At 41.2% G+C, this 22,851-nt stretch overlaps 1 protein-coding gene across 1 annotated transcript; it reads left to right on the top strand.

Annotated features, from left to right (window-relative positions):
* Positions 1–3,906: 3,906 nt before the first annotated feature.
* Tmco1 (transmembrane and coiled-coil domains 1) lies at positions 3,907–21,780 on the top strand. The gene is made up of 7 exons (XM_005071411.4): positions 3,907–4,383; positions 4,694–4,771; positions 6,894–6,953; positions 8,203–8,249; positions 8,533–8,600; positions 14,642–14,786; positions 21,140–21,780. The coding sequence occupies exons 1-7, from the start codon at positions 4,314–4,316 to the stop codon at positions 21,236–21,238; spliced, it is 567 nt and encodes a 188-aa protein (XP_005071468.1). The 5' UTR covers positions 3,907–4,313; the 3' UTR covers positions 21,239–21,780.
* Positions 21,781–22,851: the final 1,071 nt, after the last annotated feature.

Below are 22,851 nucleotides of genomic sequence, written 5' to 3'. Positions count from 1 at the left end.
TATGTACTCAGTAGTTTAAGAACCAATAACACCATTAGCAATCATTAGCAATAATTGCAATTATATTATAGACCAGGCAGAATAAAGCCTTTTTCTTTTTTGTTTTTGGGACAGGGTCTCACTATATACCCCTGACTGGCTAGTCTAGCACTCACTATGTAGGCCAGGCTGGCCTCTGCCTTCTCACAACACGGCTGTGATTAAGACATAGTAACTTCCTTTTGTTGTTGTTGTTTAAAAGTGGATCTCTACATATTCAAGGACAGTCTTTTTCAGTTGTGACTACAAGTGTGTGCCACCAAGGATAGTCAATTTTTATGTTACAGTAACATAAATAAAACATTTGGATTTAGGCACTAGCTTAACCATTATTCCATTTTAGCTGCCTACAATTAAATATCTAGTTTATCAGTGGCTCCAGATTTGAAGGAAAGTAGTTTTTCTGAGTTCAGAACTTTGCTCTTAATCCTACATACCCTCACAGTAGCCATTAAATGAAGGGATTTTACTCCCATTGAACAGATTTTTGTTTTCAAAATTCTCAGAGAAATTAAATGTTAATAACTTGTAAAAGTAACCAGTTAGTGAGTAGCTAAGATCGAAACCTAGTACCCATACTGTGTCATACCTGAGTATAAATAGACATAATTCTCTTGAAATATTTCCTTTATGATGGCTACTCTGGCACTGTTTAAAGAATAGTACTACAAATTCTATTAATAATGTAAGAACATTTGAAGGTTAGTGCCTATCTTCCACAGGAAGTAGTAATACAGCAAGAAGCAAATATAAATTAAGGAGGGTACTACCTATCACCAACAATACTAGATATTACTTTTTTTGTTTGTTTTTTCAAGACAGGGTTTCTCTGCGTAGCTTTGGAGACTGTCCGGGAATTTGCTCTGTAGGCCAGGGTGGCCTCGAAATCAGAGATCCTCCTGCCTCTGCCTTCCTGAGTGCTGGGATTAAAGGTGTGCACCACCAATGCCCGACTACTAGATATTACGAGAATAAAGAAAGTCACAGACAAAGGCATTGCTGCAGTCCTAGAGACTGGGGCAGGACAATGAGCTCTGAGAGGATAGTTTCCAGGCGAAAAACTTTTAAACCTAAATGCTGTCTGTAAAAGCTGTAGGGAAAGCATTATTTGAACTAGGACTGTTCATTTTTAATGTGCAGTGCTGTCACACTACGTCACTGTTCTAATAAATGTCTAAGCACCTGCTCTTTACACAGTGATACTTGAAATGCTGTTTATCAGTCCATTTCATCCACCAAACATTTTTTTAAAAATGTTGCTGGGCAATGGTGGTGCATGCCTTTATCCCAGCACTCGGGAGGCAGACGCAGGTGGATCTCTGTGAGTTTGAGACCAAGCCTGATCTACCGAGTGAGTTCCAGGACAGGCTCCACAACAATACAGAGAAACCCTGTCTCGAAAAACAAACAAACAAAAAAATGTTATGTGTCTTGGTGTTTAACTTGCATGTATATACACCAACTGTAAGTGTTTGCCCTTGGAAGTCAGAAGAGGGGTTGAATACCCTGGAACTGGGGTCACAGCTATGACAGCAGCCATGTAGGTGCTGGAAACTGAATCCAAATCTTATGGGAGAGCAGTCAGTGCTCTTAGCCACTGCCGAGCCATCTCTTCAGTCCTCATTTCATTTGTAAAATAAAGCTTATTTATTTAAATTACATTTAGTTTTAATCAAGGTTTCTGTGTAGCCCTGGCCATTCTGGAACTCACTCTATAGACCAAACTGGCCTTGAACTCAGCAATCCTCTTGCCTCCCAAGTGCTGGGATTAAAGGCATGCATGACCTCAGCTGGTTTATTTATACGCATGAGTGGTTTTTTTTTGCTCATAGGAATGTATGTGCATGCCTAATGCCTGCAGAGGCCAGAATGGTGCCAGATCATATGAAACTGTAGTTAAAGATGGTTGTGAGCGCCTTTAATCCCAGTACTCGGGAGGCAGAGGCAGGCGGATCTCTGTGAGTTCTGTAGCCTGTTCTACAGAACAAGTTCTAGGATAGCCTCCAAAACAATACAGAGAAACCCTGTCTCGAAAAACCAAAAAGAAAAAAAAAAGATGGTTGTGAGTTTCTATGTGGGTGCTGGGAACTGAACCAAGATCTTCTGCAAGAGCAGACAGTGTTCTTAATTAGAAAGTCGTGTCTCCAGCCCCATTTCATTGAGTCTGACACTTCCTTTTTCATAATTTTAAGATGGTGCATCTAGCTACAGTGTGGTACAGTTTAATTAGACTGTTTCAGTAGTATACAATCAGTATCATATTCATCTTGATGAATTCCATGCCAGTCATAGCTTTAAATGCTGTGTAGTATATACTCTCTCTCTCTCTCATTCAAGAATCCTAATGGTTTTGTGTGGCTGGTGTCATTACCGTTTTACAGAAAACTGAGACTCAAAGGTGTTAAACAGTATATTCAAAAGCTACTGTCAAGCAGCAGAGCCAGAACTGAAAACTTGGCAGATTTCAAAGGTCACCCCTGTGTCCTATCTCAACATTTACCTTGGGTGATGTACAAGGTTGAATAAAAACATACCCTTGTCTGAACTACTAACCAAATCAAGACTGAGCTCAGATATGACCTTTTTAAATCCTCTAGGAAAAATCAGTCCTGCTCTCAACCCTTTAAGAATAAATCCTATTTAACTTGGCAGTGGTAGCGCACACCTGTAATCCTGGCACTCGGGAGGCAGAGGCAGGCTGATCTCTGTGAGTTCGAGGTCAGCCTGGTCTACAGAGTGAGTTCCAGGACAGAGGTACATAGAGAAACCCTGTCTCAAAAAACAAACAAACAAAAAAGAATAATTCTATTATCTTACTACTAGCACACAACTTCCCTGGGGGATTTTGGAACCAAGGAATAGGATCTTTTTAAAAGTTTTATTTTGCATTTGGTGTTTTGTCTGCATGTATGTCTGTGTGAGGATGTCAGATCCCCTAGAACTGGAATTTACAGTGGTGAGTTGCCATGTGGGTGCTGGGAACTGAACTCAGGTTCTCTGGAAGGGCAGCCAGTGCTCTCAATCGCCGAGTCATCATCTCTCTAGTCCCAAGGAATAGTATCTTAATTCATCCTTCTGACCCTACAGCCCAGCACTGCTCCTGACACATAGGAACTCAATAGTGTCTGTTAGAAGGGCTGCTGCTAAGTACAAGGGAAGGGAAAATTTTAAACGAATGTTACGGAAGATCTATATATTCTGCTCGGTGAATTTGAAAGAACCAACGACAGAAAGCGGAAGTCAAGCTGGGCATGGTGGCACACACTGGTATAGAAGGCTGGGACAGGTGGATCTCTGTGAGTTCCACACCAGTTAGGGCTACACAGTGCAATCCTGTCTCAAAACAAACGCACATGCAGGAGAAACCAGGTGTTGGTTCTCCTAATGAGGACCATTTGTTTAGGAGCTAAACAAACGCTCCTTTCAGAGAAACCGAGCGCTCTTATCCGTCACAGGACTTCTCATCGTTTTCTTCGGCCCAGCTTGCACAAGGTAATAAAATTTGCAGTCCCTCACAGAGGACGTTGGAGTTTATGCCCCTCCCTCGAGACATTCTACTTGCGGCTCTTTTACACACCATGCATTTTCAAACACCATTTCCCCCTTCACTTTGCCTAGAAAATTCTGTGCTTTTTCTAAAACCACTTCTAACCCTCGAATACAACGTTTCCATTCCTTTCTAGCCAACTGTGGCACCGCAGAACTCTGGCCATGCTTCCGGTAAAACCTTAGCCGCGGTGTGTGCAAACACCATCCTTCCTCCGGCGTAATAAAGGTTTGTTTTAACCAGCGACCAATGGCTGTCACCTCATCTTCGCGCGCTCAGCTCCCCGACCGGGGGCGAGCATCCAACCCCTGTCGTTCGGCACGTTTTAGCCTTTTTGGCTATGGAGGTCGGGGCTGAAGGTAAAACTCAGACGCCAAACGACAGATTTCTGGTGCCGAGAAAGGTTTGTCGATCGGACTCGAGGAGCTGACAACTACGCTGCCATCCTCGGAGGCGGAGGGTTCTTCCAACTCTCGCGAGACCGCGTCTGAGCGCGCGCCTTCAGCCTCCGAGACCTGTGGGTTGTTTCTTCCAATACAAGTGGCCACACAGCGAGAGTGAAACTTGCGATTCCGGGTCGGTGTCCCGGAAGCGGAAGTGCAGATTCCGTGCTGTCAAAGTTGTAGAGTTCCTCGGGGGTCGGTCCCGCGAAGCCTCTTCCAGGTCTCTCTTGCTGGCCCTTGAGCGCTTCCCCCGTGAAGGGTGGGAGCGGGGACGGACCGGCGAGATGAGCACCATGTTTGCAGACACGCTGCTCATCGTTTTTATCTCCGTGTGCACCGCGCTGCTCGCCGAAGGTGAGAGCGGCTGTTTCTTGGACTTTCCTTTAGTCTCGGGGTGGAAGGGTGCCGGGGGCCCTCGCGCCCCCGAGGAAAGATCGGGAGCCCCACTCCCAGTGGCCTGCGTGGTCTGTTGCAAAAAGAAAAAAGGAAAAAAATCCTGGGCGCTTCCTCGAGAGAAGCGGGAGGATAGTGGGGAATCCGAATTCCTTTGGATTCATTATGTGGTTACATTTTTTAAAAAAGTGTTTTGATCTGACTTTGGAAAAAGTTAATTACTGGTATAGAGCAAAATGTTCTCACTAGCATGTTCCTTTTAATGTTTTAGGCATAACCTGGGTCCTGGTTTACAGGACAGACAAGTACAAGAGATTGAAGGCAGAAGTGGAAAAGCAAAGTAAAAAACGTGAGTATGGTACTCGTTGGTAGTTTCTACAGGTCAAATTCATTGAGTGTATGTTCACGGTAACTATTGTAGCAGCAGTAATACTAAGAATACAGAAATAGTCCAGTATCACACGCTGAAACTTGGCACTCAAGGAGACTGAAAAAGATTGTGAGTTGCAAGCCATCGTGGGTTACGTAGGGAGATCAGTCTCACATTACAAACAAAATCACAATGCAACTTGGTAAAAACAGAAATTGAAGACTTTTGTGCAGTGTTTTGTTTTGTTTCAAAAACGGGTTTTCCAGTAGTCATGGAGCCAGTCCTGGCCCTTGCTCTGTAGGCCATCTGCCTGCCTCTGCCTCCCTCGTGCTGGCATCAAAGGTGTGCGCCACCACAGCTTGGTGGTGCAGTGTCTTTAATAGTGCCAGAAGGAATCTGTGTGTGGTAGAGCTCCACTTTAATCCTAGCCCTCAAAGATAGGGCAGGCCTCGTCTGTATAGTGAATTCCAGGCTGCCTAAGGGAAGGTTTAGGGAGGGAAGGGAGTCTTGACAGATATACATGTGCAGTCTTCATGTTAAAGGGGTCCAATTCTGTTGTGAGGGACCATGGAAGGCCTCATGATGCAGGTGGTCATAAAGTCTCTTGTGGGCAAGGTACAATGTAGATAGAAAATAAGCTAGGGGGAGGAAATTCTAGGTAAAGGAGAAATCACATTAGTGATTTTACTGTGTAAGTTGTGTTTGGAGAATTATGACTGGTCATATGTGAGTGGTACCCTTTAGGGAAGCCAAATTTCAGTTGGGTGAGAAAGTTGAAAAACATTTGGAAAATTATTAAAACAGGTAAAATTCACTGCCTTTGAAGTAAAAAAAAAATCAGTGGGGTACCAACTTACCATATAAACAAGGCCTTGTATAGCCTAGAGAGACCTCAAATGTATCGTACTCCAACCTCAGCTCCCCAATTACTGGGACTTTGAATGATTCTTTTTTTTTCTGGAGACAGGGTTTCTCTGTAGCTTTAGAGCCTGTTCTGGAACTCGTTCTGTAGATCTGGCTGGCCTTGAACTCACAGAGATCTACCTGCTTCTGCCTCCTGAGCGCTGGGACTAAAGGTGTGTGCCACTACTGCCCATTGAATGGTTCTTTATAGGCACAATAGGTATCCAGTATTTTTTTTTTTTTGAGGTGGGTCCCATTTAGCCCTGCTTGGTCTTGAACTCACTATGTAGCTAAGGATGATCTCAAAGTGATTCTCCTGACTCTGTCTTCCAAATGATGGAATTATAGCCATCCACAACTGACAACAGCGGCTAGCTTGATTTCTTAGAATTCCTACAATTAGCTTTATTCTCATTTCCTTACATCTTTGTAAGTTTTATGAGTGTCCCCTCTCCCCCTTTTATCTTAGATAGGATCATAGGTAGGTCAGGATTTCTTTGAACTCTGTTTAGCTGAGGTTGACCTTGAACTTGCGATCCTCCCATTTCTGTGTACTAACTGCTGGTATTGCTGAGGTTTGTACTCAGGGCTTTGAAAGTGGTAAGTAAGCGCTCTACCAGTTGAGGTGCTTTCCTTGACTCCTTCCATCTCTCCCCCCCTACATTGTCACCCTTGAGGGGCTGGGAGTACAGGTCTATGATGGTGTTTGTGTCTGGCATGCCCTCAGCAGTGATTCACACAGTAACCACTGTGGTTGGTTACATAAACGTCTCCACCTTATGGGACAGGAGATTGAGATGCAGAAGGTTAATGATAGACTTAGATCACAAGAAAACAAAGAACTGGAGACTAAACTCAGACTTTTGTTTTCAAGCCTAGACTTTTAAAATTACTGTTCACCGTTCTTTCTTCAGTGTTGATAATGGTGACTCATCATATATAAGATGAAATTTATTATAATTACCTTCACAAACATGACTCTCTTCCAGGATTTTCTTACCTTGGTGACTTTGTGCTTCCAGCAGGGAAATCAAAAACTCTTAGAAAAAAAAAAGTCACAGATTTATTTGCTGCTTGTTTATACTTACTACCATGAAAATACTACTAGGGCACAGTTCTTTGTCAGTGTAACTTTCTTGTAATTGATCAACGATAAAGCATCCTTTTAATATATAGTTTTATGTGTTTATGTTTACAGTAGAAAAGAAGAAGGAAACTATAACAGAATCAGCTGGTCGACAACAAAAAAAGAAGATAGGTAAGATAGCAACCTAAGTAAAACTTAAGTTTTTTTTAATTAAATAGCTGTATCACTTTACCCTTTTCCTTTCTCCAGTCCCTCCGGAATACCCTCCCTCAAACCCTTCCCATACCTGCCTGTATGGTCAAATTGTTAGCTTCTTGTTGTTACATACATGTATGTATATGCGTACACAGGTATATAAATGCAGTCTGCTTTGTCTGTTTTTGTTGTTTGTGTCTATGGTTTCAAGGCTGACTACTTTGTATTGAATAACCAACAAAGGGGCACATCACTAAGCAAGGCCAATTCTCCTTCTCCCAGCCGTCATTAGTTGCCTGTAGTTCTTTGTCTAGGGGAGGGGCCCTGTGAAATTTTCTCCCTTCCATGTTCACGTGTCTATTAATATTGCCATTGTTCTGGTCTTGTCTATGCAGCCATTTCTAGGAGAGAACTTTCACAGCAGACTTCCTAGTATTCTGACTTAAAATCTTCTTTCTTCCTCTTCTATGATATTCCCTGAGCATAGATGCAGTTGTGATAGATGTAGTCACTGGGGAAGGATTATCCATGATCTTTGATCTCTGCTTTGTGTCCAGTTGTGGTTTTCTGTGATCTCCTTTGTTATAAAGAGAATCTTCTTCAGTGAGGGTAGTGACTACACTTACCTGTAGATATAAGGATAAGATTTAGAGTGTAGTAAGGAATTATTCTGGTGTTCCAAAGTGGTGGTAGTTGATTCTTTTTTTTTTTTTTTTTTTATGAGACAGGGTTTCTCTGTATTGTTTTGGAGGCTGTTGGACCAGCCCAGCCTCGAACTCACAGAGATCTGCCTGCCTCTGCCTCCCAAGTGCTGGGATTAAAGGCAAGTGCCACCAACTCACTGTTATATTTAAGCATTCTGTTAGTATAAAATAAGTAACAACCCATGGATTCACTTCATTTTATTGAGTGATATTGAAACAAAATGCTTTTATAATCTTCAAACAGTATAATTATTCAAGAATTATGCTGTGTTCAATACTTTTTAAAAGAAACTAGATAAATTTTTTTTTAAATTTTATTTATTATGTATATAGCACTCCATGCATGCCTGCACACCAGAAGAGGGCACCAGATCTCATTACAGATGGTTGTGAGCCACCACGTGGTTGCTGGGAATTGAACTCAGGACCTCTGGAAGAGCAGCCAGTGCTCTTAACCTCTGAGCCATCTCTTCAGCCCGGTTCAATAGTTTTGTACTAACCAGTTTATTAATTCTTTTCAGAGAGACAAGAAGAGAAACTAAAGAACAACAATAGAGATCTGTCAATGGTAAGAGTGGAACCCAGAGTATATCTTCACGTGAACAACATAGGCTGTTCCTTTTTGTTTTTTGTAACACAATCCTATTTGTATCAAATACATTGCATTTAAGTTCTTCTCTCTCTCTCTCTCTCTCATTCACTCTCTTACTTTATTTGAAACAGGGTTTCTTTGTGTAACCCTGGCTGTCCTTGAACTTGCTCTGAAACTTCAATTTTTGTAGTAGGCCTTACTTATTTCTTTGCTTTTAGTGTGAAATGACCATTTGTTTGTCTGTTTGTTTTCCTTGTAGGTTCGAATGAAATCCATGTTTGCAATTGGCTTTTGTTTTACTGCCTTAATGGGAATGTTTAATTCCATGTGAGTAACCTTTTATATTCTGTTATTCTATGCTTGTATTTAAGTGAGCATAAGATTTTCAGAATTTCAAAGCTATAGCCTTGTACTCAAAAGCTAAAGCCATAGCATTCTGAATTTGAAGCCTGCCTAGACTTCATAGCCAAATCTTCTCTAAAAAATAATGGCAGAAAGAAAAACAAAATTTCAGAATTAAAGTTACAAGAATACTATATCTATTATCCAAATTTATAGTTATTTCACTACAATTGTTTTTTTCTCATATACATTATTGTTTTTCCTCAAACATTAGTCACATTTTTAAAAACCCCTTTGTTGTATATATTTATTGTACATGGTACTATATCACAAATTGTACATTGAGCATATTTTCCCTATACTGTCTGCCATTTTTGTTTTTCAAGACAGGTTTTCTCTGTGTAGCCTTAGCTGTCCTGAAACTCACTCTGTAGACCAGGCTGGCCTTGAACTCACAGAGATCTACCTGCTTCTGCCTCCTGAGTGCTGGGATTAAAAGGTTGCACCACCACTGCCCTGCTTCCTAAATAGGTTTTTTTGTTGTTGTTGTTTTGAGTATATAATGTGTTTTGAGCATGTCATATAACTTTTATAATCATTCGAGACTGTATAGTAGGCTTCCTGCTTCTATATCCATAACTACTTCCTGCCGGTTACAGTGCATGTGTGTTAGTCAAGAGGACAGCTTGCAGGGATCTGTTTCCCCCTCCTTCCATCAGATAGGCCCAGGGATTTTAAAAGAATGCAATCACATAATACAATACTTCTCAACTCATGGGTTGCAACCCCTGGATTCCAGTGATCCTTTCACAGGGGTCACCTAAGCCCATCAGAAGACAGATATTTATATTATGATTCATAATTACAGAAAATTACAGTTATGAAGTAGTAACAAATTAATTTTATTGTTGTAGCATTAGGAAGTTGAGAATCACTGACATACCTTTTTTTTTTTTTTTTTTTTGGTTTATTGAGACAGAGTTTTTCTGTGTAACTCTGGCTGTCATGAATTCGCTTTGTAGACTAAGCTGCTCTTGAACTCAAGCGATCCTCCTGCTTCTGTCTCTAAACTGCTGGGACTAAATGAGTGTGCCACTGTGCCTGGCTTATAATAACATTTTAAACCTACTTTATTAGATAAAAGCTTAGGTATTATATAGTGTTTAAAAATAATTCAGTATGTTCCTCTTCTTCAATTGTTTACTAATATGCTTCGAACTGAAGGTATTCATATAAAAATGTTTTGATTCTTAAAATAGTCTTAAGAACTATAATCTTGTTCAGGGATGAGGTACTGTTTAAACAAACTTTTAGCAGTCTGCAGCAATTGTGGCACTGCTTTGACTGAGCTAGACAAACATCCAGAGTTCACCTGAACTACACCACATCAGTAGAATTGCCCTGACTTTCCTTGTTTCCTTGACTTCCTCTTTTTTTTCTCAGACTTCTTTTTTGTCTGTCCTTCTGTTTCTTCTTCTGTTTCAGTGCTATCAGAATTTTACAGGAAGGCCAGGCAGTGGTGGTGTACCCGTTAGGAGGCAGAGGCAGGGGGGTCTCTGAGTTTGAGGGCTATACAGAGAAACCCTGTCTCGAAAAACAAACAAACCAAAATATTTACAGGAAGAGAAATAAACCAATAATACATTGATGAGTATTAGGATAGAAATATGTAGAGGTATACTAGGAAAGGAAAAAGAAAGTGGTTTTTTTTTTTTTTTTTCGAGACAGGGTTTCTCTGTGGCTTTGGAGGCTGTCCTGGAACTAGCTCTTGTAGACCAGGCTGGCCTCGAACTCACAGAGATCTGCCTGCCTCTGCCTCCCAAGTGCTGGAATTAAAGGCGTGCGCCACCAACGCCCGGCTGAAAGTGGTTATTTTTTATCTAGGTGTGGGATTTGATAATGATGCATGATGGCATATGACTTTAATATCCCAGCACTGGGGAGGCAGAAGTGGGCAGATCTTTGTGAATTCATGACCAGCTTGGTTTATATAGTGAGTTCACGTCAGCCAGAGCTATGTACTGAGACCTTACAAAAAGAAAACAAAAATTCCACAAATTCTACTTAGCTAATCACTATTGGAATCATAGGCCTTTAGAACTGGAAGACATTGGAAGATTAAATAACTTTCCAGGGTATCTGGAAATCCCATGGTGTCTATCCTGTAATTCTCTTTTCCCCATTTATTGTTTTTGTGTATGGTAATGAAGGGCATGCCACAGTATGCATGTAGATGTTAAGGACACGTTTAAGAGTTGATTCTCTTCTACCATGTGCGTTTCAGGAATGGAGCTTAGCTTTTGTTGGCTCTTGTGTAGTAAGGCAGCTATGTTTACTAATTTGTTGTATATTTAAAAAATAGCTGGGGCCGGGCGTTGGTGGGGCATGTCTTTAATCCCAGCACTCCGGAGGCAGAGGCAGGCGGATCTCTGTGAGTCTGAGGCAAGCCTGGTTACAGATCGAGTTCTAAGACAGGCTCCAAAGCTACACTGAGAAACCCTGTCTGAAAAACCAACCAAATAAATAAATAAATAAATAAATTTTTTTGGTTTTACGAGACAGGGTTTCTCTGTATTGTTTTGTTTTGGAGGCTGTCGGTCCAGCCTGGCCTCGAACTCACAGAGATCCGCCTGCCTCTGCCTCCCGAGTGCTAGGATTAAAGGCGTGTGCCACCACTGCCCGGCTAAATAAATAAATATTAAAAGTAGCTGGGGAAAAAAAATTAGCTGGGAGCAAGGATCTTGAATATTCTCTCCTCAAAGAATTGATACACATTTGAGGGATAGATAGCTGATAACCTTGTTGTAGTCATTACACATTTTGTACATGTACTGAAGTGCTATACTCCCTCTGGTTCATGCTGTATAACAATATGTCAATTAGACATTTAAAGTATTGTTAGGACAGCTGGCCAGATGGCTCAGTGGGTAAACAGGCTTGCTGTGCAAACCTGGCGACTTGAGTGGAAGGAGAGAACAAATTTTGCAAAATTGTCATTTGACCTTTACACTCATACCATAGCATGCAGACCCACACATACACAATAATAGAAAAAACTTTTATAAATTAATTTTTTGGAGTATTTAACATGTACTCTTTTGTTTTTGTTTTTGTTTTTTTGAGATGGGGTCTCTTTACATAGCCCTGGCTATTCTATATTTCACTAAGTAGACCAGGCTGGCCTTAAAAGTCACAGAGATCCACCTGCTTCTGCCTCATGCTATAGTTTTTTTTTAAAATATTCTCATGAAAGAGTGTAGTATTTCTGTTTATGTGTAGTAAGTCTGTTTATGTGTATTTTGTAGTTTCTTACCAAGTTAGTCTTTCATATATCTTTTTTAAATACAATTTTTATTTAAATGTATCTTACCTTTTAATGCTTCATTCTTCAGTATATAAGTAGATTTTTGAGTGTTGTGATAGTAGTATTGTTTTAATTCTTGCTTCTAAATAAATTGAGACAGGATCTTGCTATGTAGTCCAGGCTGTCCTTGAAAATGTAATTGTCTTGCCTCTGCCTTCCAAGAGGGTCAAGGCTTACAAGTGTGCACTAACACACTTAGCAGGTCTTTTTCTTAAATCATCTGCTGTCTGTCTACAGACGTTACTACTGAAAGTGGGTACTTAAGAGACTATATTATGGCTTCAAACACAGCAGAGCTGAGGCCAGCTTCAACTATATAGTGAGACCCTGTTTCAAAGAGGAAAACAACACCCAAGGATAGACTAAGAGGCGAAGATGTATTCTCTTAGGATAGGGAAGCAGCCATAGTGCCAGAGAGTGCTTTCTTTCCAAGTTGCTTCTCTTCTTTTCATAAAGTGGATTTCATAAAGTGAAAATAAAATGTTGGAACTAGAAAGCTGTCAGCAAAGCTCTAGCAGTTAAATTTCCAAATTTTATTTCTATAAGAGGAGCTTAATGCTTCGTGAGAGGCCATATTTTGTGAGTAGGTTTTAGGATCTGAAAAATAATTACTGGGTCTGGGGCTATAGCTCAGTTGGTAGAGTGCTTGCTTTCTTGCTTGCTTGCCTGACATTGCATAAACTGGACCTGGTGGCATATACCTGTAGTCTTAGCGTTTGGGAGGTTGAGGCAGGAGGTTCAAAGTCATCTAGGATCGCCCTAGGCTAAATTAGACTGTTATTTAAGAAGAAAATAGTTCCTTTTTTGAGTCAGAATAGGCTTCACTGTACCCCTACTCCTGAGTAGTAATGTTGCTCTGGATTAGCAAAGCTTAAGTTACTTAAGGAAACAATCTACCTTGCTCCAACTCTTTCCTTTATTAGATTGGACACAATGTTTAGCTATTCTTCATAAAATCTCCTAATCCTCTGGAAAAAAATCAATTACAAGTAAGATTTTTCCATAGAGCTCTAGGGGAGGGGAAGGCAGGGGAATTGTTGGGGCTGAAGCAGAAAGATTATAAATTTGGGGATAACTTGGAGTCTTTTTTGTTTTTTGTTTTTTTGTTTTCCCAAGACAGGGTTTCTCTGTGTAACAGCTCTGGCTGTCCTGGTCTGTAGAGGAAGTTCCAGGACAGCCAGGGCTACACAGAGAAACTGTCTTGAAAACATGAGGGTTGGGGAGGGGAGGAAAGAAATCGTTGCAGTCAGAGATTTTTCATAGTAATCCCAAGATGTTATTCATTTTCATTGTCATTGCCTACAAGTGTGCTGTGGAGTTTCTAGACTGTCATGATGTGTGATCCTGCAGCACTCCGAAAACTGAGAGAACTGTGAACCCAACAGTTTCTTAGGAAACTAAACATTAGATTTTAGAAGTTAAAAAATGCCCCTCTTCTTGCTAGTTCTTTGTTTTAGAATGTATTTTCACCCAAAGTGCTTTTTAAACCTTTACATTTTTTTTGTCTGTGTATATGTTGGGGGGGTTTCAGTCATGTGTGTTGAGGTACCTAGTATGGAAGTCAGAGGACAACTTGCAGAGGTGTCTATCTCCTTTCACTATGTGGGTTCCAGAATGGGACTGAGATCATCAGGTTTGGCAGCAGGCACCTTTATGTAATGGTCCATCTTGCTGGCCCCCCAAATTACTTTTCATTAAAATATGCATGTTAACATATATCAGGTTTCTTGCTACTTAAGAAGATATAGGTGTTTTGCCTGCATGTATGCAACCTAATGTCTGTAGTGGTAAGGTGACATCTCTTGGGACTGGAGTTACAGACTGTTGTGAGCTATGATGTGGGAGATGGAAATTGAACCTGGTCCCCTGGAAGAGCAGAAGTGATGGCAACTGCTGAGCCATTTCTCCAACCTCCCCTTCCTTCCTCCCTTCCTCTCTCCCTCTCCCCTTTCTTTCTTCCTTCCTTCCTTTCTTTTCTCTTTCCTTCTTTCTGGTTTTGTTTTTTGATACTGTGTAATGTGCAACAACTCTGACTGTCCAGGAACTCACTTTGTAGACCAGGCTGACCTTGAATTCACAGAAATGCATCTACGTCTGTCTCCTGAGTGCTGGGATTAATGGTGTGTGCCATCACGCCCAGCTTAGTTCAGTTTCTGATACAGCATCTATTAATAGCTGTAATGTACATACTAGAAGTGGTTTGGGTCCTCTGTAATGTGAGTGTGTACAGGTTCTTCAGACAGAAGCATGGAGAACCACTTGTTTAGAGAGCACTGATTAGCCTGGTTTCTTTCACTCGTGACTGCACTTTCAGCCTTGGTCAAAGGGTTCTGGGTGGACAAAAACAAGCTGCCAAATGGTCCCCATGAAACTCAGCCAAGTGCATGCTGGTGGATGTCCCCAGGCTCCTGGGGCAGCAGCCTGAGGAAGGCCACACCCTGGAAAGTCACAGAGGGCCCACTGCCCCTGCTTTTACTTCACCCCTCCCATGGGAAAAGACACTCAAGTCTTCCAAGGAGGAGAAGGAGGGAGGAGATAGAGGAGGATGGAGAGAGAAGAAGGAGGAGAAGGAGGAGGGGGAGGAGGAGGGGGAGGGTTCTACTTGTGCCCCAGATTTTGTTTTTCTAGAAGTAACAGTTCTTTGCTTATTTTTCCATTTTAGATTTGATGGTAGAGTGGTGGCAAAGCTCCCCTTCACTCCTCTTTCTTACATCCAAGGATTGTCTCATCGAAACCTGCTGGGGGATGACACTACAGACTGTTCCTTCATCTTCCTGTATATTCTCTGTACTATGTCCATTCGACAAGTGAGTATCCACACCCCTTAGTCAGTGTGTATAGCGTTCCTTCCTGTCACTGCGCAAACTAGCTTTACTTCTGTTATGCTGGGAACGCTCATCTGAGCTACTGAGTTCTTTCAGTTGCTCATTTTAGAGTTCTAGTATTGTTTACAAGCATATTAAATGTCTGAAAATCTAGATTATGGACTTTAGGGATGAGGGGAATTGTAAAACCAGACATGACTTCCATACCTCATTCTTGAGCTCTGGGTTTTCTTCATTTTATCTATCTAAAGTACAGTGACTTCATTCTTTCCAGTTTTATTTCTCTATCATGTATTAGTGCCTTTTGTCAGTTCAAGAGTCTTTTCTGCTCTTGTGGCAGTGGGATCTGGGAGAATGGAGCCGAAAAATGAGACAGACTAAAGTCTCATGCAATAGCTGACTTTATTCAGAGCATCAGACAATTTATAGTCTGAGGGTTAAAAAGATTCACATGAAGTGTACAATCACAAGGACAAGCCTCATGCAGCAAAAACATATTTTTCCATAGAGGTATATCAACAAATAACAATAATCAGTGGTAATGAATAATCTGAGGTAATTGCTCCTATCTTCTACACCTGGGAAGAACACGAAGCCATATTCCAAGAACAATTTCGTGTTTTTGAAGGAACTGAGGTCACAATATTTGTCTTGGTTTCTTAGAGCCTTCTCACAAGCACTCAGGATTTCTCTTGCACTACTCCATTTTTTGGACCATGTTCTGACACAGGATCATCAATAATTTAGTACTTTTAGGTTATTTACAGTTGAAATAAAGCCTAAGTACTAAAGATTTGGGTTTTTCTGTCAGTGCCTACAATGGATTCTATCTAGGTCTCATACTATGTTATGAATTCTTTGAAACTAAGTTAAAAGCTTATGGACTTCCGGGTGGTGTGGTGCACACCTTTAGTCCCAGCACTCAGGAGGCAGAGGCAGGCGGATCCCTGTGAGTTCAAGACCAGCTTGGTCTACAAGAGCTAGTTCCAGGACAGCCTCCAAAGCCACAGAGAACTCCTCTCTCAAGCTCCCCCAACCCCCCAAAAAAAGAATGAATTCTATTCCTAATAGAAAAGTGCATAGAAAAGCTATTGATTTCTTTCTTTTTTTTTTTTTTTTAATGGTTTTTCGAGACAGGGTTTCTCTATATTGTTTTGGAGGCTATCCTGGAACTGGCTCTGTAGATCAGGCTGGCCTCGAACTCACAGAGATCCACCTGTCTCTGCCTCCCGAGTGCTGGGATTAAAGGCGACCGCCACCAACGCCCGGCTGAAAAGCTATTGATTTCTGTATGTTGATTTTGTATCTTGCTAATTTGCTGAATTGGTTAACCATTTGCTTGTAAGTATAGAGAGAGCTAGCCCGTTGTGCCACTGGGCACCCTTGCTTACCTCTTCTAAGGATTCTCCAGTAGGAATACTTGGGTGTTCTCAGCATGGGTTCACATCTGCACACAGGGATAATTTCACATATCCCTCTTCTCTTCCCTGTCTCTACTGGCTAAGATTTCAAACACTATTTTTGAATAAGAGTAATAAGAATAGCCGCTTTCTATTGTTCCTGATTTTGAAGGACATAGTTTCAGTTTTACCGCACTTAGTATGGTGGCTGTTGGTGTGCTGTCCATCGCTTTTATTATGTTACTGTTCTTCTATACCTGGCTTCTTTAGAGAGTCAGGGTGTTTTGTTTTGCTCTGTTTCCTTTTTGTATCTTTTTTTGGGGGCGGGGGTTTCAAGACAGGGTTTCTCTGCCTCTGCCTCCCGAGTGCTGGGATTAAAGGCGTGCGGCACCAATGCCCGGCCTTGCCTGAAACTATCTTTAATTCATCCTTTTTGTTGTTGATTTGAGGCAGAGTCTTAAGTAGCCCAAGATGGCGAACTTGTAACTGATGAAGTCTTTGAACTCCTGGGTCCTCTTGCCTCTACCTCCTGAATAATGGGATCTCATGTGTAAGTTGCCACACCTGACTTGTTCTCATTGCTGAAGATTTTTGTTGTTTTAAGATGGGATCTTTCTGTGTAGTCCTAGGCCAGCCTCAAAACTCACAGAGATCCTTCTGCCTCTGGTGCCCTAATGCTGGAGTTAAAGGTATGGACCACCATGCTAGGCTCAAAAAGGTTTTGTTTTTTTTTCAAGACAGGAATTCTCTGTGTAGCTCTGGCTGTTCTGGAACTTGTTCTGTAGACCAGGCTGTCCTTGAACTTGGAGATCTGCCTGCCTCTGCCTCCCAAGTGCATTAATCACCATGCCCATCTTAATATGTTTATTTCCTCAGACTTTCATATGTTACAAATGTGTTTTGTATATCTAGCCCCTGTACCTCACTTTAACTTCTCCAGACTCACCCCTGATATGTTTCTTCTCAACTTGGTGTCTCTTTCCTTCCTTCCTTCCTTCCTTCCTTCCTTCCTTCCTTCCTTCCTTCCTTCCTTCCTTCCTTCCCTCCTTCCTTCCCTCCTTCTTCCTTCCTTCCCTCCTTCCTTCCCTTCCTCCCTCCCTCCCTCCTTCCTTCCCTTCTTCCCTCCTTCCCTTCTTCCCTCCTTCCCTTCTTCCCTCCTTCCTTCCTCCCCTCCCTCCCTCCTTCCTTCCTTCCTCCCTCCTCCCTCCTTCCTTCCCTCCCTCCCTCCCTAATAGGCCAATGAGTACAGCCTGTATAAATGAGTACAGCCTGAGGCCATCCACTGGAGCACTGGAGTACAGCCTGAGGCCATCCACTGGAGCACTGGCACCTACCAGTGGTCACAGTCTACCAGTCAGCACACTTCCAAAGGAACGTGACTCTGCCTCCCCAGTACCAGCAATTGCCAGTAGCTCCTCAGCTAGGGGTGGGGCCTTGTGAATCTCTCTCCAAGCAGCTACACTGGGATCTTGACTGATTTTGTGTAGTAATAGCTGTCATGAGTGTATGACTGCAGTGGCTCTGTCACATTCAGAAAACAGCCGCTGGGCTGGAGAGATAGCTTAGTGGTTAAGAGCACTGACTGTTCTTCCAAAGGTCCTGAGTTCAATTCCTGGCAACCACATGGTGGCTCACAACCACCTTGAATGAGCTCTGATGCCCTCTGCTGGCGTGCAGGCAGAAGATTGTATACATAATAAATAAAATATTAAAGAAAGAAAGAAAGAAAGAAAGAAAGAAAGAAAGAAAGAAAACAGCCGTTTACAGCATTCCTCCCCATCTTCTTCTAAGATGTTCCTTGAAGCTTAGGGAGGAGGTTGATATGGCCATCCATTTAGAGCTAACCACTCCTCTTACGTGTCTCTATATTAACCCTTGCTTGCTTACTGCAAAAGGAAGCTTCATCAGCAGCACAAACTATGGAGGGACTTCTGTAGAGTTTAAAGGTGAAGGTCTCAGCAGTAGTATGAAACTCTTAGACTATCCACTCAGTATCTTGTCTCTCCAAATAGATTTTACTTTCCTTTCCATTTTCTACTTTGTTTCTGTAAACCTGTCATTTAAAAGCCATCAGAGTTTTTAAACTGGTTTTTATTCTGGAAAATGACAAGGGCTCATTTAATTGACCCCTGTCTCTGCCCTTGTATGTTTTGTCTAGAATTGTATTGCTATGTTTGTTGGTTGGACAAATATGGTATCATTCTGTGTTCTCTAATGTCTTATTTCAAATTGTTCTTATTTCTCAGAATCCTTAGCCTATGTTAAGTATATCATAGGTACCCAGGAGATACTTGTCAATTTTTATTGTTTTTAATTTTATTTATGACAATCTTATATATCCCAAGCTGGCCTTAAATATCTAATCCTCCTGCTTCTGCTTCCTAAGTGCTAGAATTACAGGCACATGTCATCACACCTGTCTTTTAATGTCCAAATTTTAAAAACTGGGAATTGGTCAGACATGGTGATGTGTGCCTTTAATCCAAGCACTCAGGAGGCAGAGGCAGGTGGATGTCTGAGTCCAAGTCAGCCTATCTACAAAGTAAGTCCCAGGATGACCAAGGCTATACAGAAACCCTGTCTCAAAAAGCAAAAATATCGTTTGGTTTTCTCACTTTTTGTGCAGTTTTTTTTAAAGATTTATTTATTTATTACATATACAGTGTTCTGCCTACATGCCAGAAGAGGGCACCAGATTGAATTGTAGATGGTTATGAACCATCATGTGGTTGCTGGGAATTGAACTCAGGACACCTGGAAGAGCAGTCAGTGCTCTTAACCTCTGAGCCATCTCTCCAGCCCCTTGTGCAGTGTTTTTTGTTTTTAATTTTTTTACAGATATGTATGAAGTTAATATACAGCCAATGCAAATGCAGATATTTCTTTCTCTAACCTGACCTACTAATGATTGGTCTTCCTAACTCTTTTTAAAATTTCTCATTAAAGTATGAGTTATAGTACATGTATACTATATATATTTAAATGCTCTATGATAAAAACAATTTAAGGGGGTCCTGTAAGTTGTGTTTGTATTCTGACAAGGGATTAAGAGAGTATGTACTTCTGAAGGAGCCTAAATCTGGGCATTCTCCCAGTGTTTCAATCACAACAGATAATGTAGGAGAAAACTGTGTACACTGAATATTGTTTGTTATTAAGGCCAGAATTTTAGCATAGTAAGTATGGCAGAAGAGAACCCCCAGACTAAGAATCAGCCGTATGGGTTTAAATTGTAACTGCTTTGAAATAGGTCTCATGTGGCTGAGGCTGCCCTTGAACTCTTGATCCTCCCACCTTACAGATATGTACCACCACACCCACTCTACCTCTGCTTCTAATTTAGCTTTGTTATTTTCCCTAAGGGGTTTCTCCAAAATGCTGGGTCATGGTTGGCCTTTACTTAACCTTTGCCCACTCATAAGCAAGCCCTCTCCATTCTTGTTAAAGCATATGCCAATTGATTTTTAGTCAGCTGTCTGTTCATGAGTACTCTTTAGCACACCCACGCCTGTCTGCTCCAAAAGCCCATTGTTTTTCAAAACCTGTTTATCCTACTTTTACTTGTTATTGCTGTTATGTAATTAAATTAAATGTTATATTCGACAAAGAAATCAGAACATATTTTTTTTTTTTTGAGCCAAGGTTTCTCTGTAGCTTTGGAGTATGTCCTGGTACTCCAGCTGTAGACCAGGATGGCTTCGAACTCACAGAGATCCACCTGCCTCTGCCTCCCAAATGCTGGGATTAAAGGCGTGCACCACCACTGCCCAGCTGTACTTCAGTACTTTTTACAAAACTGAATAATTAAAAAACAAAACAAAACTATTTGTTGCATTAGATACTGTTGGCAGAAGTTTGTGTCCCACCAGTAGCTCCTAAATAAGTACACTGAGGCACATATTAATTGTAAATTATATACCTCAGACTTATTACTAACTAGTTTTTACATCTTAAGTCGATTCATATTCCTTATTTACACTGTGCCATGTGGTGGTACCTTTATTAGCATGGCACATTCATCTCCTGTTCCCTCTGCATTTGTCTGGCAACTCCAGACTCCGCCCTTCTTGCTCCCAGCATCCTCCTAGTTCAGCTCTCTTGCCTAACCTATTAGCCAGTCAGCTTCTTTTATTAAATCATCACATCGGCATATATTCTGTAGTGATTTATTAAAGCTTGACTGAGGATTCAGAAAAGCAAAGTTAGTCATAAATGGTAGAAGCCAGGCACTCACCTTTAATCCCTGCAGCCTGAAGCTAGGAGGTGATGGTATATGCCTTTAATCCCAGGACACAGAATTAAGAGGTAGATATCTGTGCATCCAAGGCCACCCAGATCTACACAAGAGTGAATTAGTCTGAAAGAATTATAGCTCACACCTTTAATCCTAACATTAGGGAAGTATTTAAGACTGAGGAGAGACAGCAGTTTGAGAGTTGGTGAAGAGCTCGTTACATGGATCAACCCTTTCAGCCTGAGCTAGAGGTGAGAGCTAGTGGCTGGCCACTTTTGCTTCCCTGATCTTCAACTTGAACCCCAATATCTGTCACTGGGTCTTTTTTATTAATTTGTATTACAATATTCACACATTATCAAGGAATATTCCACAGCAAGATATAATTAAGATAAAGAAAAAAATGGAAAGGTTTTTAAAATAAATCTAAGGGTGGTGACACACGCCTTTAATCACAGCACTCGGGAGGCAGAGGCAGGCGGATCTCTGTGAGTTCTAGGCCAGCCTGGTCTACAGAGCGAGTGCCAGGATAGGCTCCAAAGCTACACAGAGAAACCCTGTCTCAAGAAAAAAAGAAAAAGAAAATGACAGTCACCCTATTGCAGTACTTTTGTATTGTGTGCATTCTCTTTGCTGAGATGGATGTAAAACACTTTTTATAGCTTATATTAAAATTAGTTCTTACTGTGCTTTCTTTACAGAACATTCAGAAGATTCTTGGCCTTGCCCCTTCTCGAGCTGCCACCAAACAAGCTGGTGGATTTCTTGGTCCCCCACCTCCTTCTGGCAAGTTTTCTTGAAGGAAAGAAAAATTCTTTATTTCTTGCCGTACTTTCTGGACATTCACATCAGACTGGCAAGGCACCTGGCCACATTCTGGTTTTGAGTAATTTCTCAGCTTTTTGGATATTATCAAAATAAGAATGGCACTTAACTACTGGTATAGTGCTTTTGGTCATGGATGACTTCTTTAATTGGACTCATTAGTTAAATTTGGGTGATTTTTATGTAACCACAAATATCTTCTTTCTTTCACTTAAGTATTCCTTGACTAATGATCAAGCCTGTGTATGTGCCATGTACCATAGAAGCAAACTGTCCATAAACATTAGGCAACTAGGAAAAAAAAAGTTTGTGTAACAACTTAATTGGAAGTATTTGTTAATTTTTAAAAAGCCAAATATGTCACTTATGGTTGATAACAAGCCAAATTTTTAGCTGTTCCATTTAGAGAGATATTTGATTTTTTTGCATATTAAAATATTTTCTGTAACCTGAAGATAAGGGTAAGCATTGACCCAAAAGAGCTAAAATAAAATTTTGTCATGTGTTCTTTTACTAACCTTGTCTCATATGTTCAAAATATAGAATTGTCCTAGTATGCAATTTTAAAGTGTTCATGTTTGCTTTCTGATGCTTTGAGTAAAGACTGATCAGAAGCAACTTAGGGGAGCAACTTATTTCAGCTTACATTTCCAGGTCACAGTTCATCACTGAGGGAAGTAAATGTTTGAACTCGAGCAGGAACCAAAGCAGAAGCCATGGAGAAATGCTGCTTACCAGCTCATTCTCTAGCTTGCCTCAGCTAGTTTTCTTATACAGTCCAGGTCCCCCTAGAAAAGACTCCACACACAATAGAGGGTTGGACTCCTATGTCACTCATCAATCAACACAGTCTCTTCCAGACATGACTATAGGCCAGTCTGATCTAGGCAATTTCTTAATTGAAGTTACTTCTTGTCAGGTGATTCTGGGTTATGTAAAATTGACAATACCAGCACAAAAAGTAAGAGTAGAAAGGAAAGAGAAAATGCCATGATTAGATAGATATTCTGAACTTATCTAGTACATTTCTGCTTGTCTTGAAAGCAACAACTTCATGGAAGAGGGCTGGTTTCTCTTTATTAGAGATTGTACTTGTAGTTTGATCTCAGAGCACTAGTGGTGCTCATGGATACTGCTCTCTGTTTCGAGACTTCTCTGTGAACATATTTGCTGTTTTAAATCAGACTACATCATGAACTCATACTGTCTGAGCTATAGCATCTACTTCTCTGCTTTGTATTTTCTTTATCAGATCACATTTTGGATTACATTTTTTAGTGCAGGAGTGCTAGTGTAAAACCTCGGCATCAAAGTGCCAGGCACCGGACTGAATCCTCTGCCCAAGGACGGGGCCAGACCACTGGATGCAAATGCAAGAGGCGATTTATTGGGTACACAGGCGCCTGCGGATGCTACTGCAACTCGGGTGCAGAACATACCGGGCTTGTAGGGAGTACACTATTTATGGAGTTTTAATGATTACATAAGTATCAGCATAGCAACAGGTATTTTATTGGCTACTGAAGCATGGGCTGAGATCATCTGGGGGGGCAGGGGTAGTTGCCAAGGACTAGATTTCCTACATGAA

Source organism: Mesocricetus auratus, unplaced genomic scaffold (genome assembly GCF_017639785.1).
Source record: "Mesocricetus auratus isolate SY011 unplaced genomic scaffold, BCM_Maur_2.0 Super-Scaffold_100676, whole genome shotgun sequence".
Taxonomy (NCBI): domain Eukaryota; kingdom Metazoa; phylum Chordata; class Mammalia; order Rodentia; family Cricetidae; genus Mesocricetus; species Mesocricetus auratus.
This window is presented reverse-complemented; position numbering and strand designations above follow the sequence as displayed.

What these genes read in the sequence shown, in the direction of transcription:
- Tmco1 (XM_005071411.4), top strand. Translation starts at nt 4,314, where the DNA reads ATGAGCACCATGTTTGCAGACACGCTGCTCATCGTTTTTATCTCCGTG. An exon ending in CACCGCGCTGCTCGCCGAAG is followed by an intron (nt 4,384 to 4,693) that starts GTGAGAGCGGCT and finishes TTAATGTTTTAG; the next exon opens with GCATAACCTGGGTCCTGGTT. An exon ending in ACAATAGAGATCTGTCAATG is followed by an intron (nt 8,250 to 8,532) that starts GTAAGAGTGGAA and finishes TTTTCCTTGTAG; the next exon opens with GTTCGAATGAAATCCATGTT.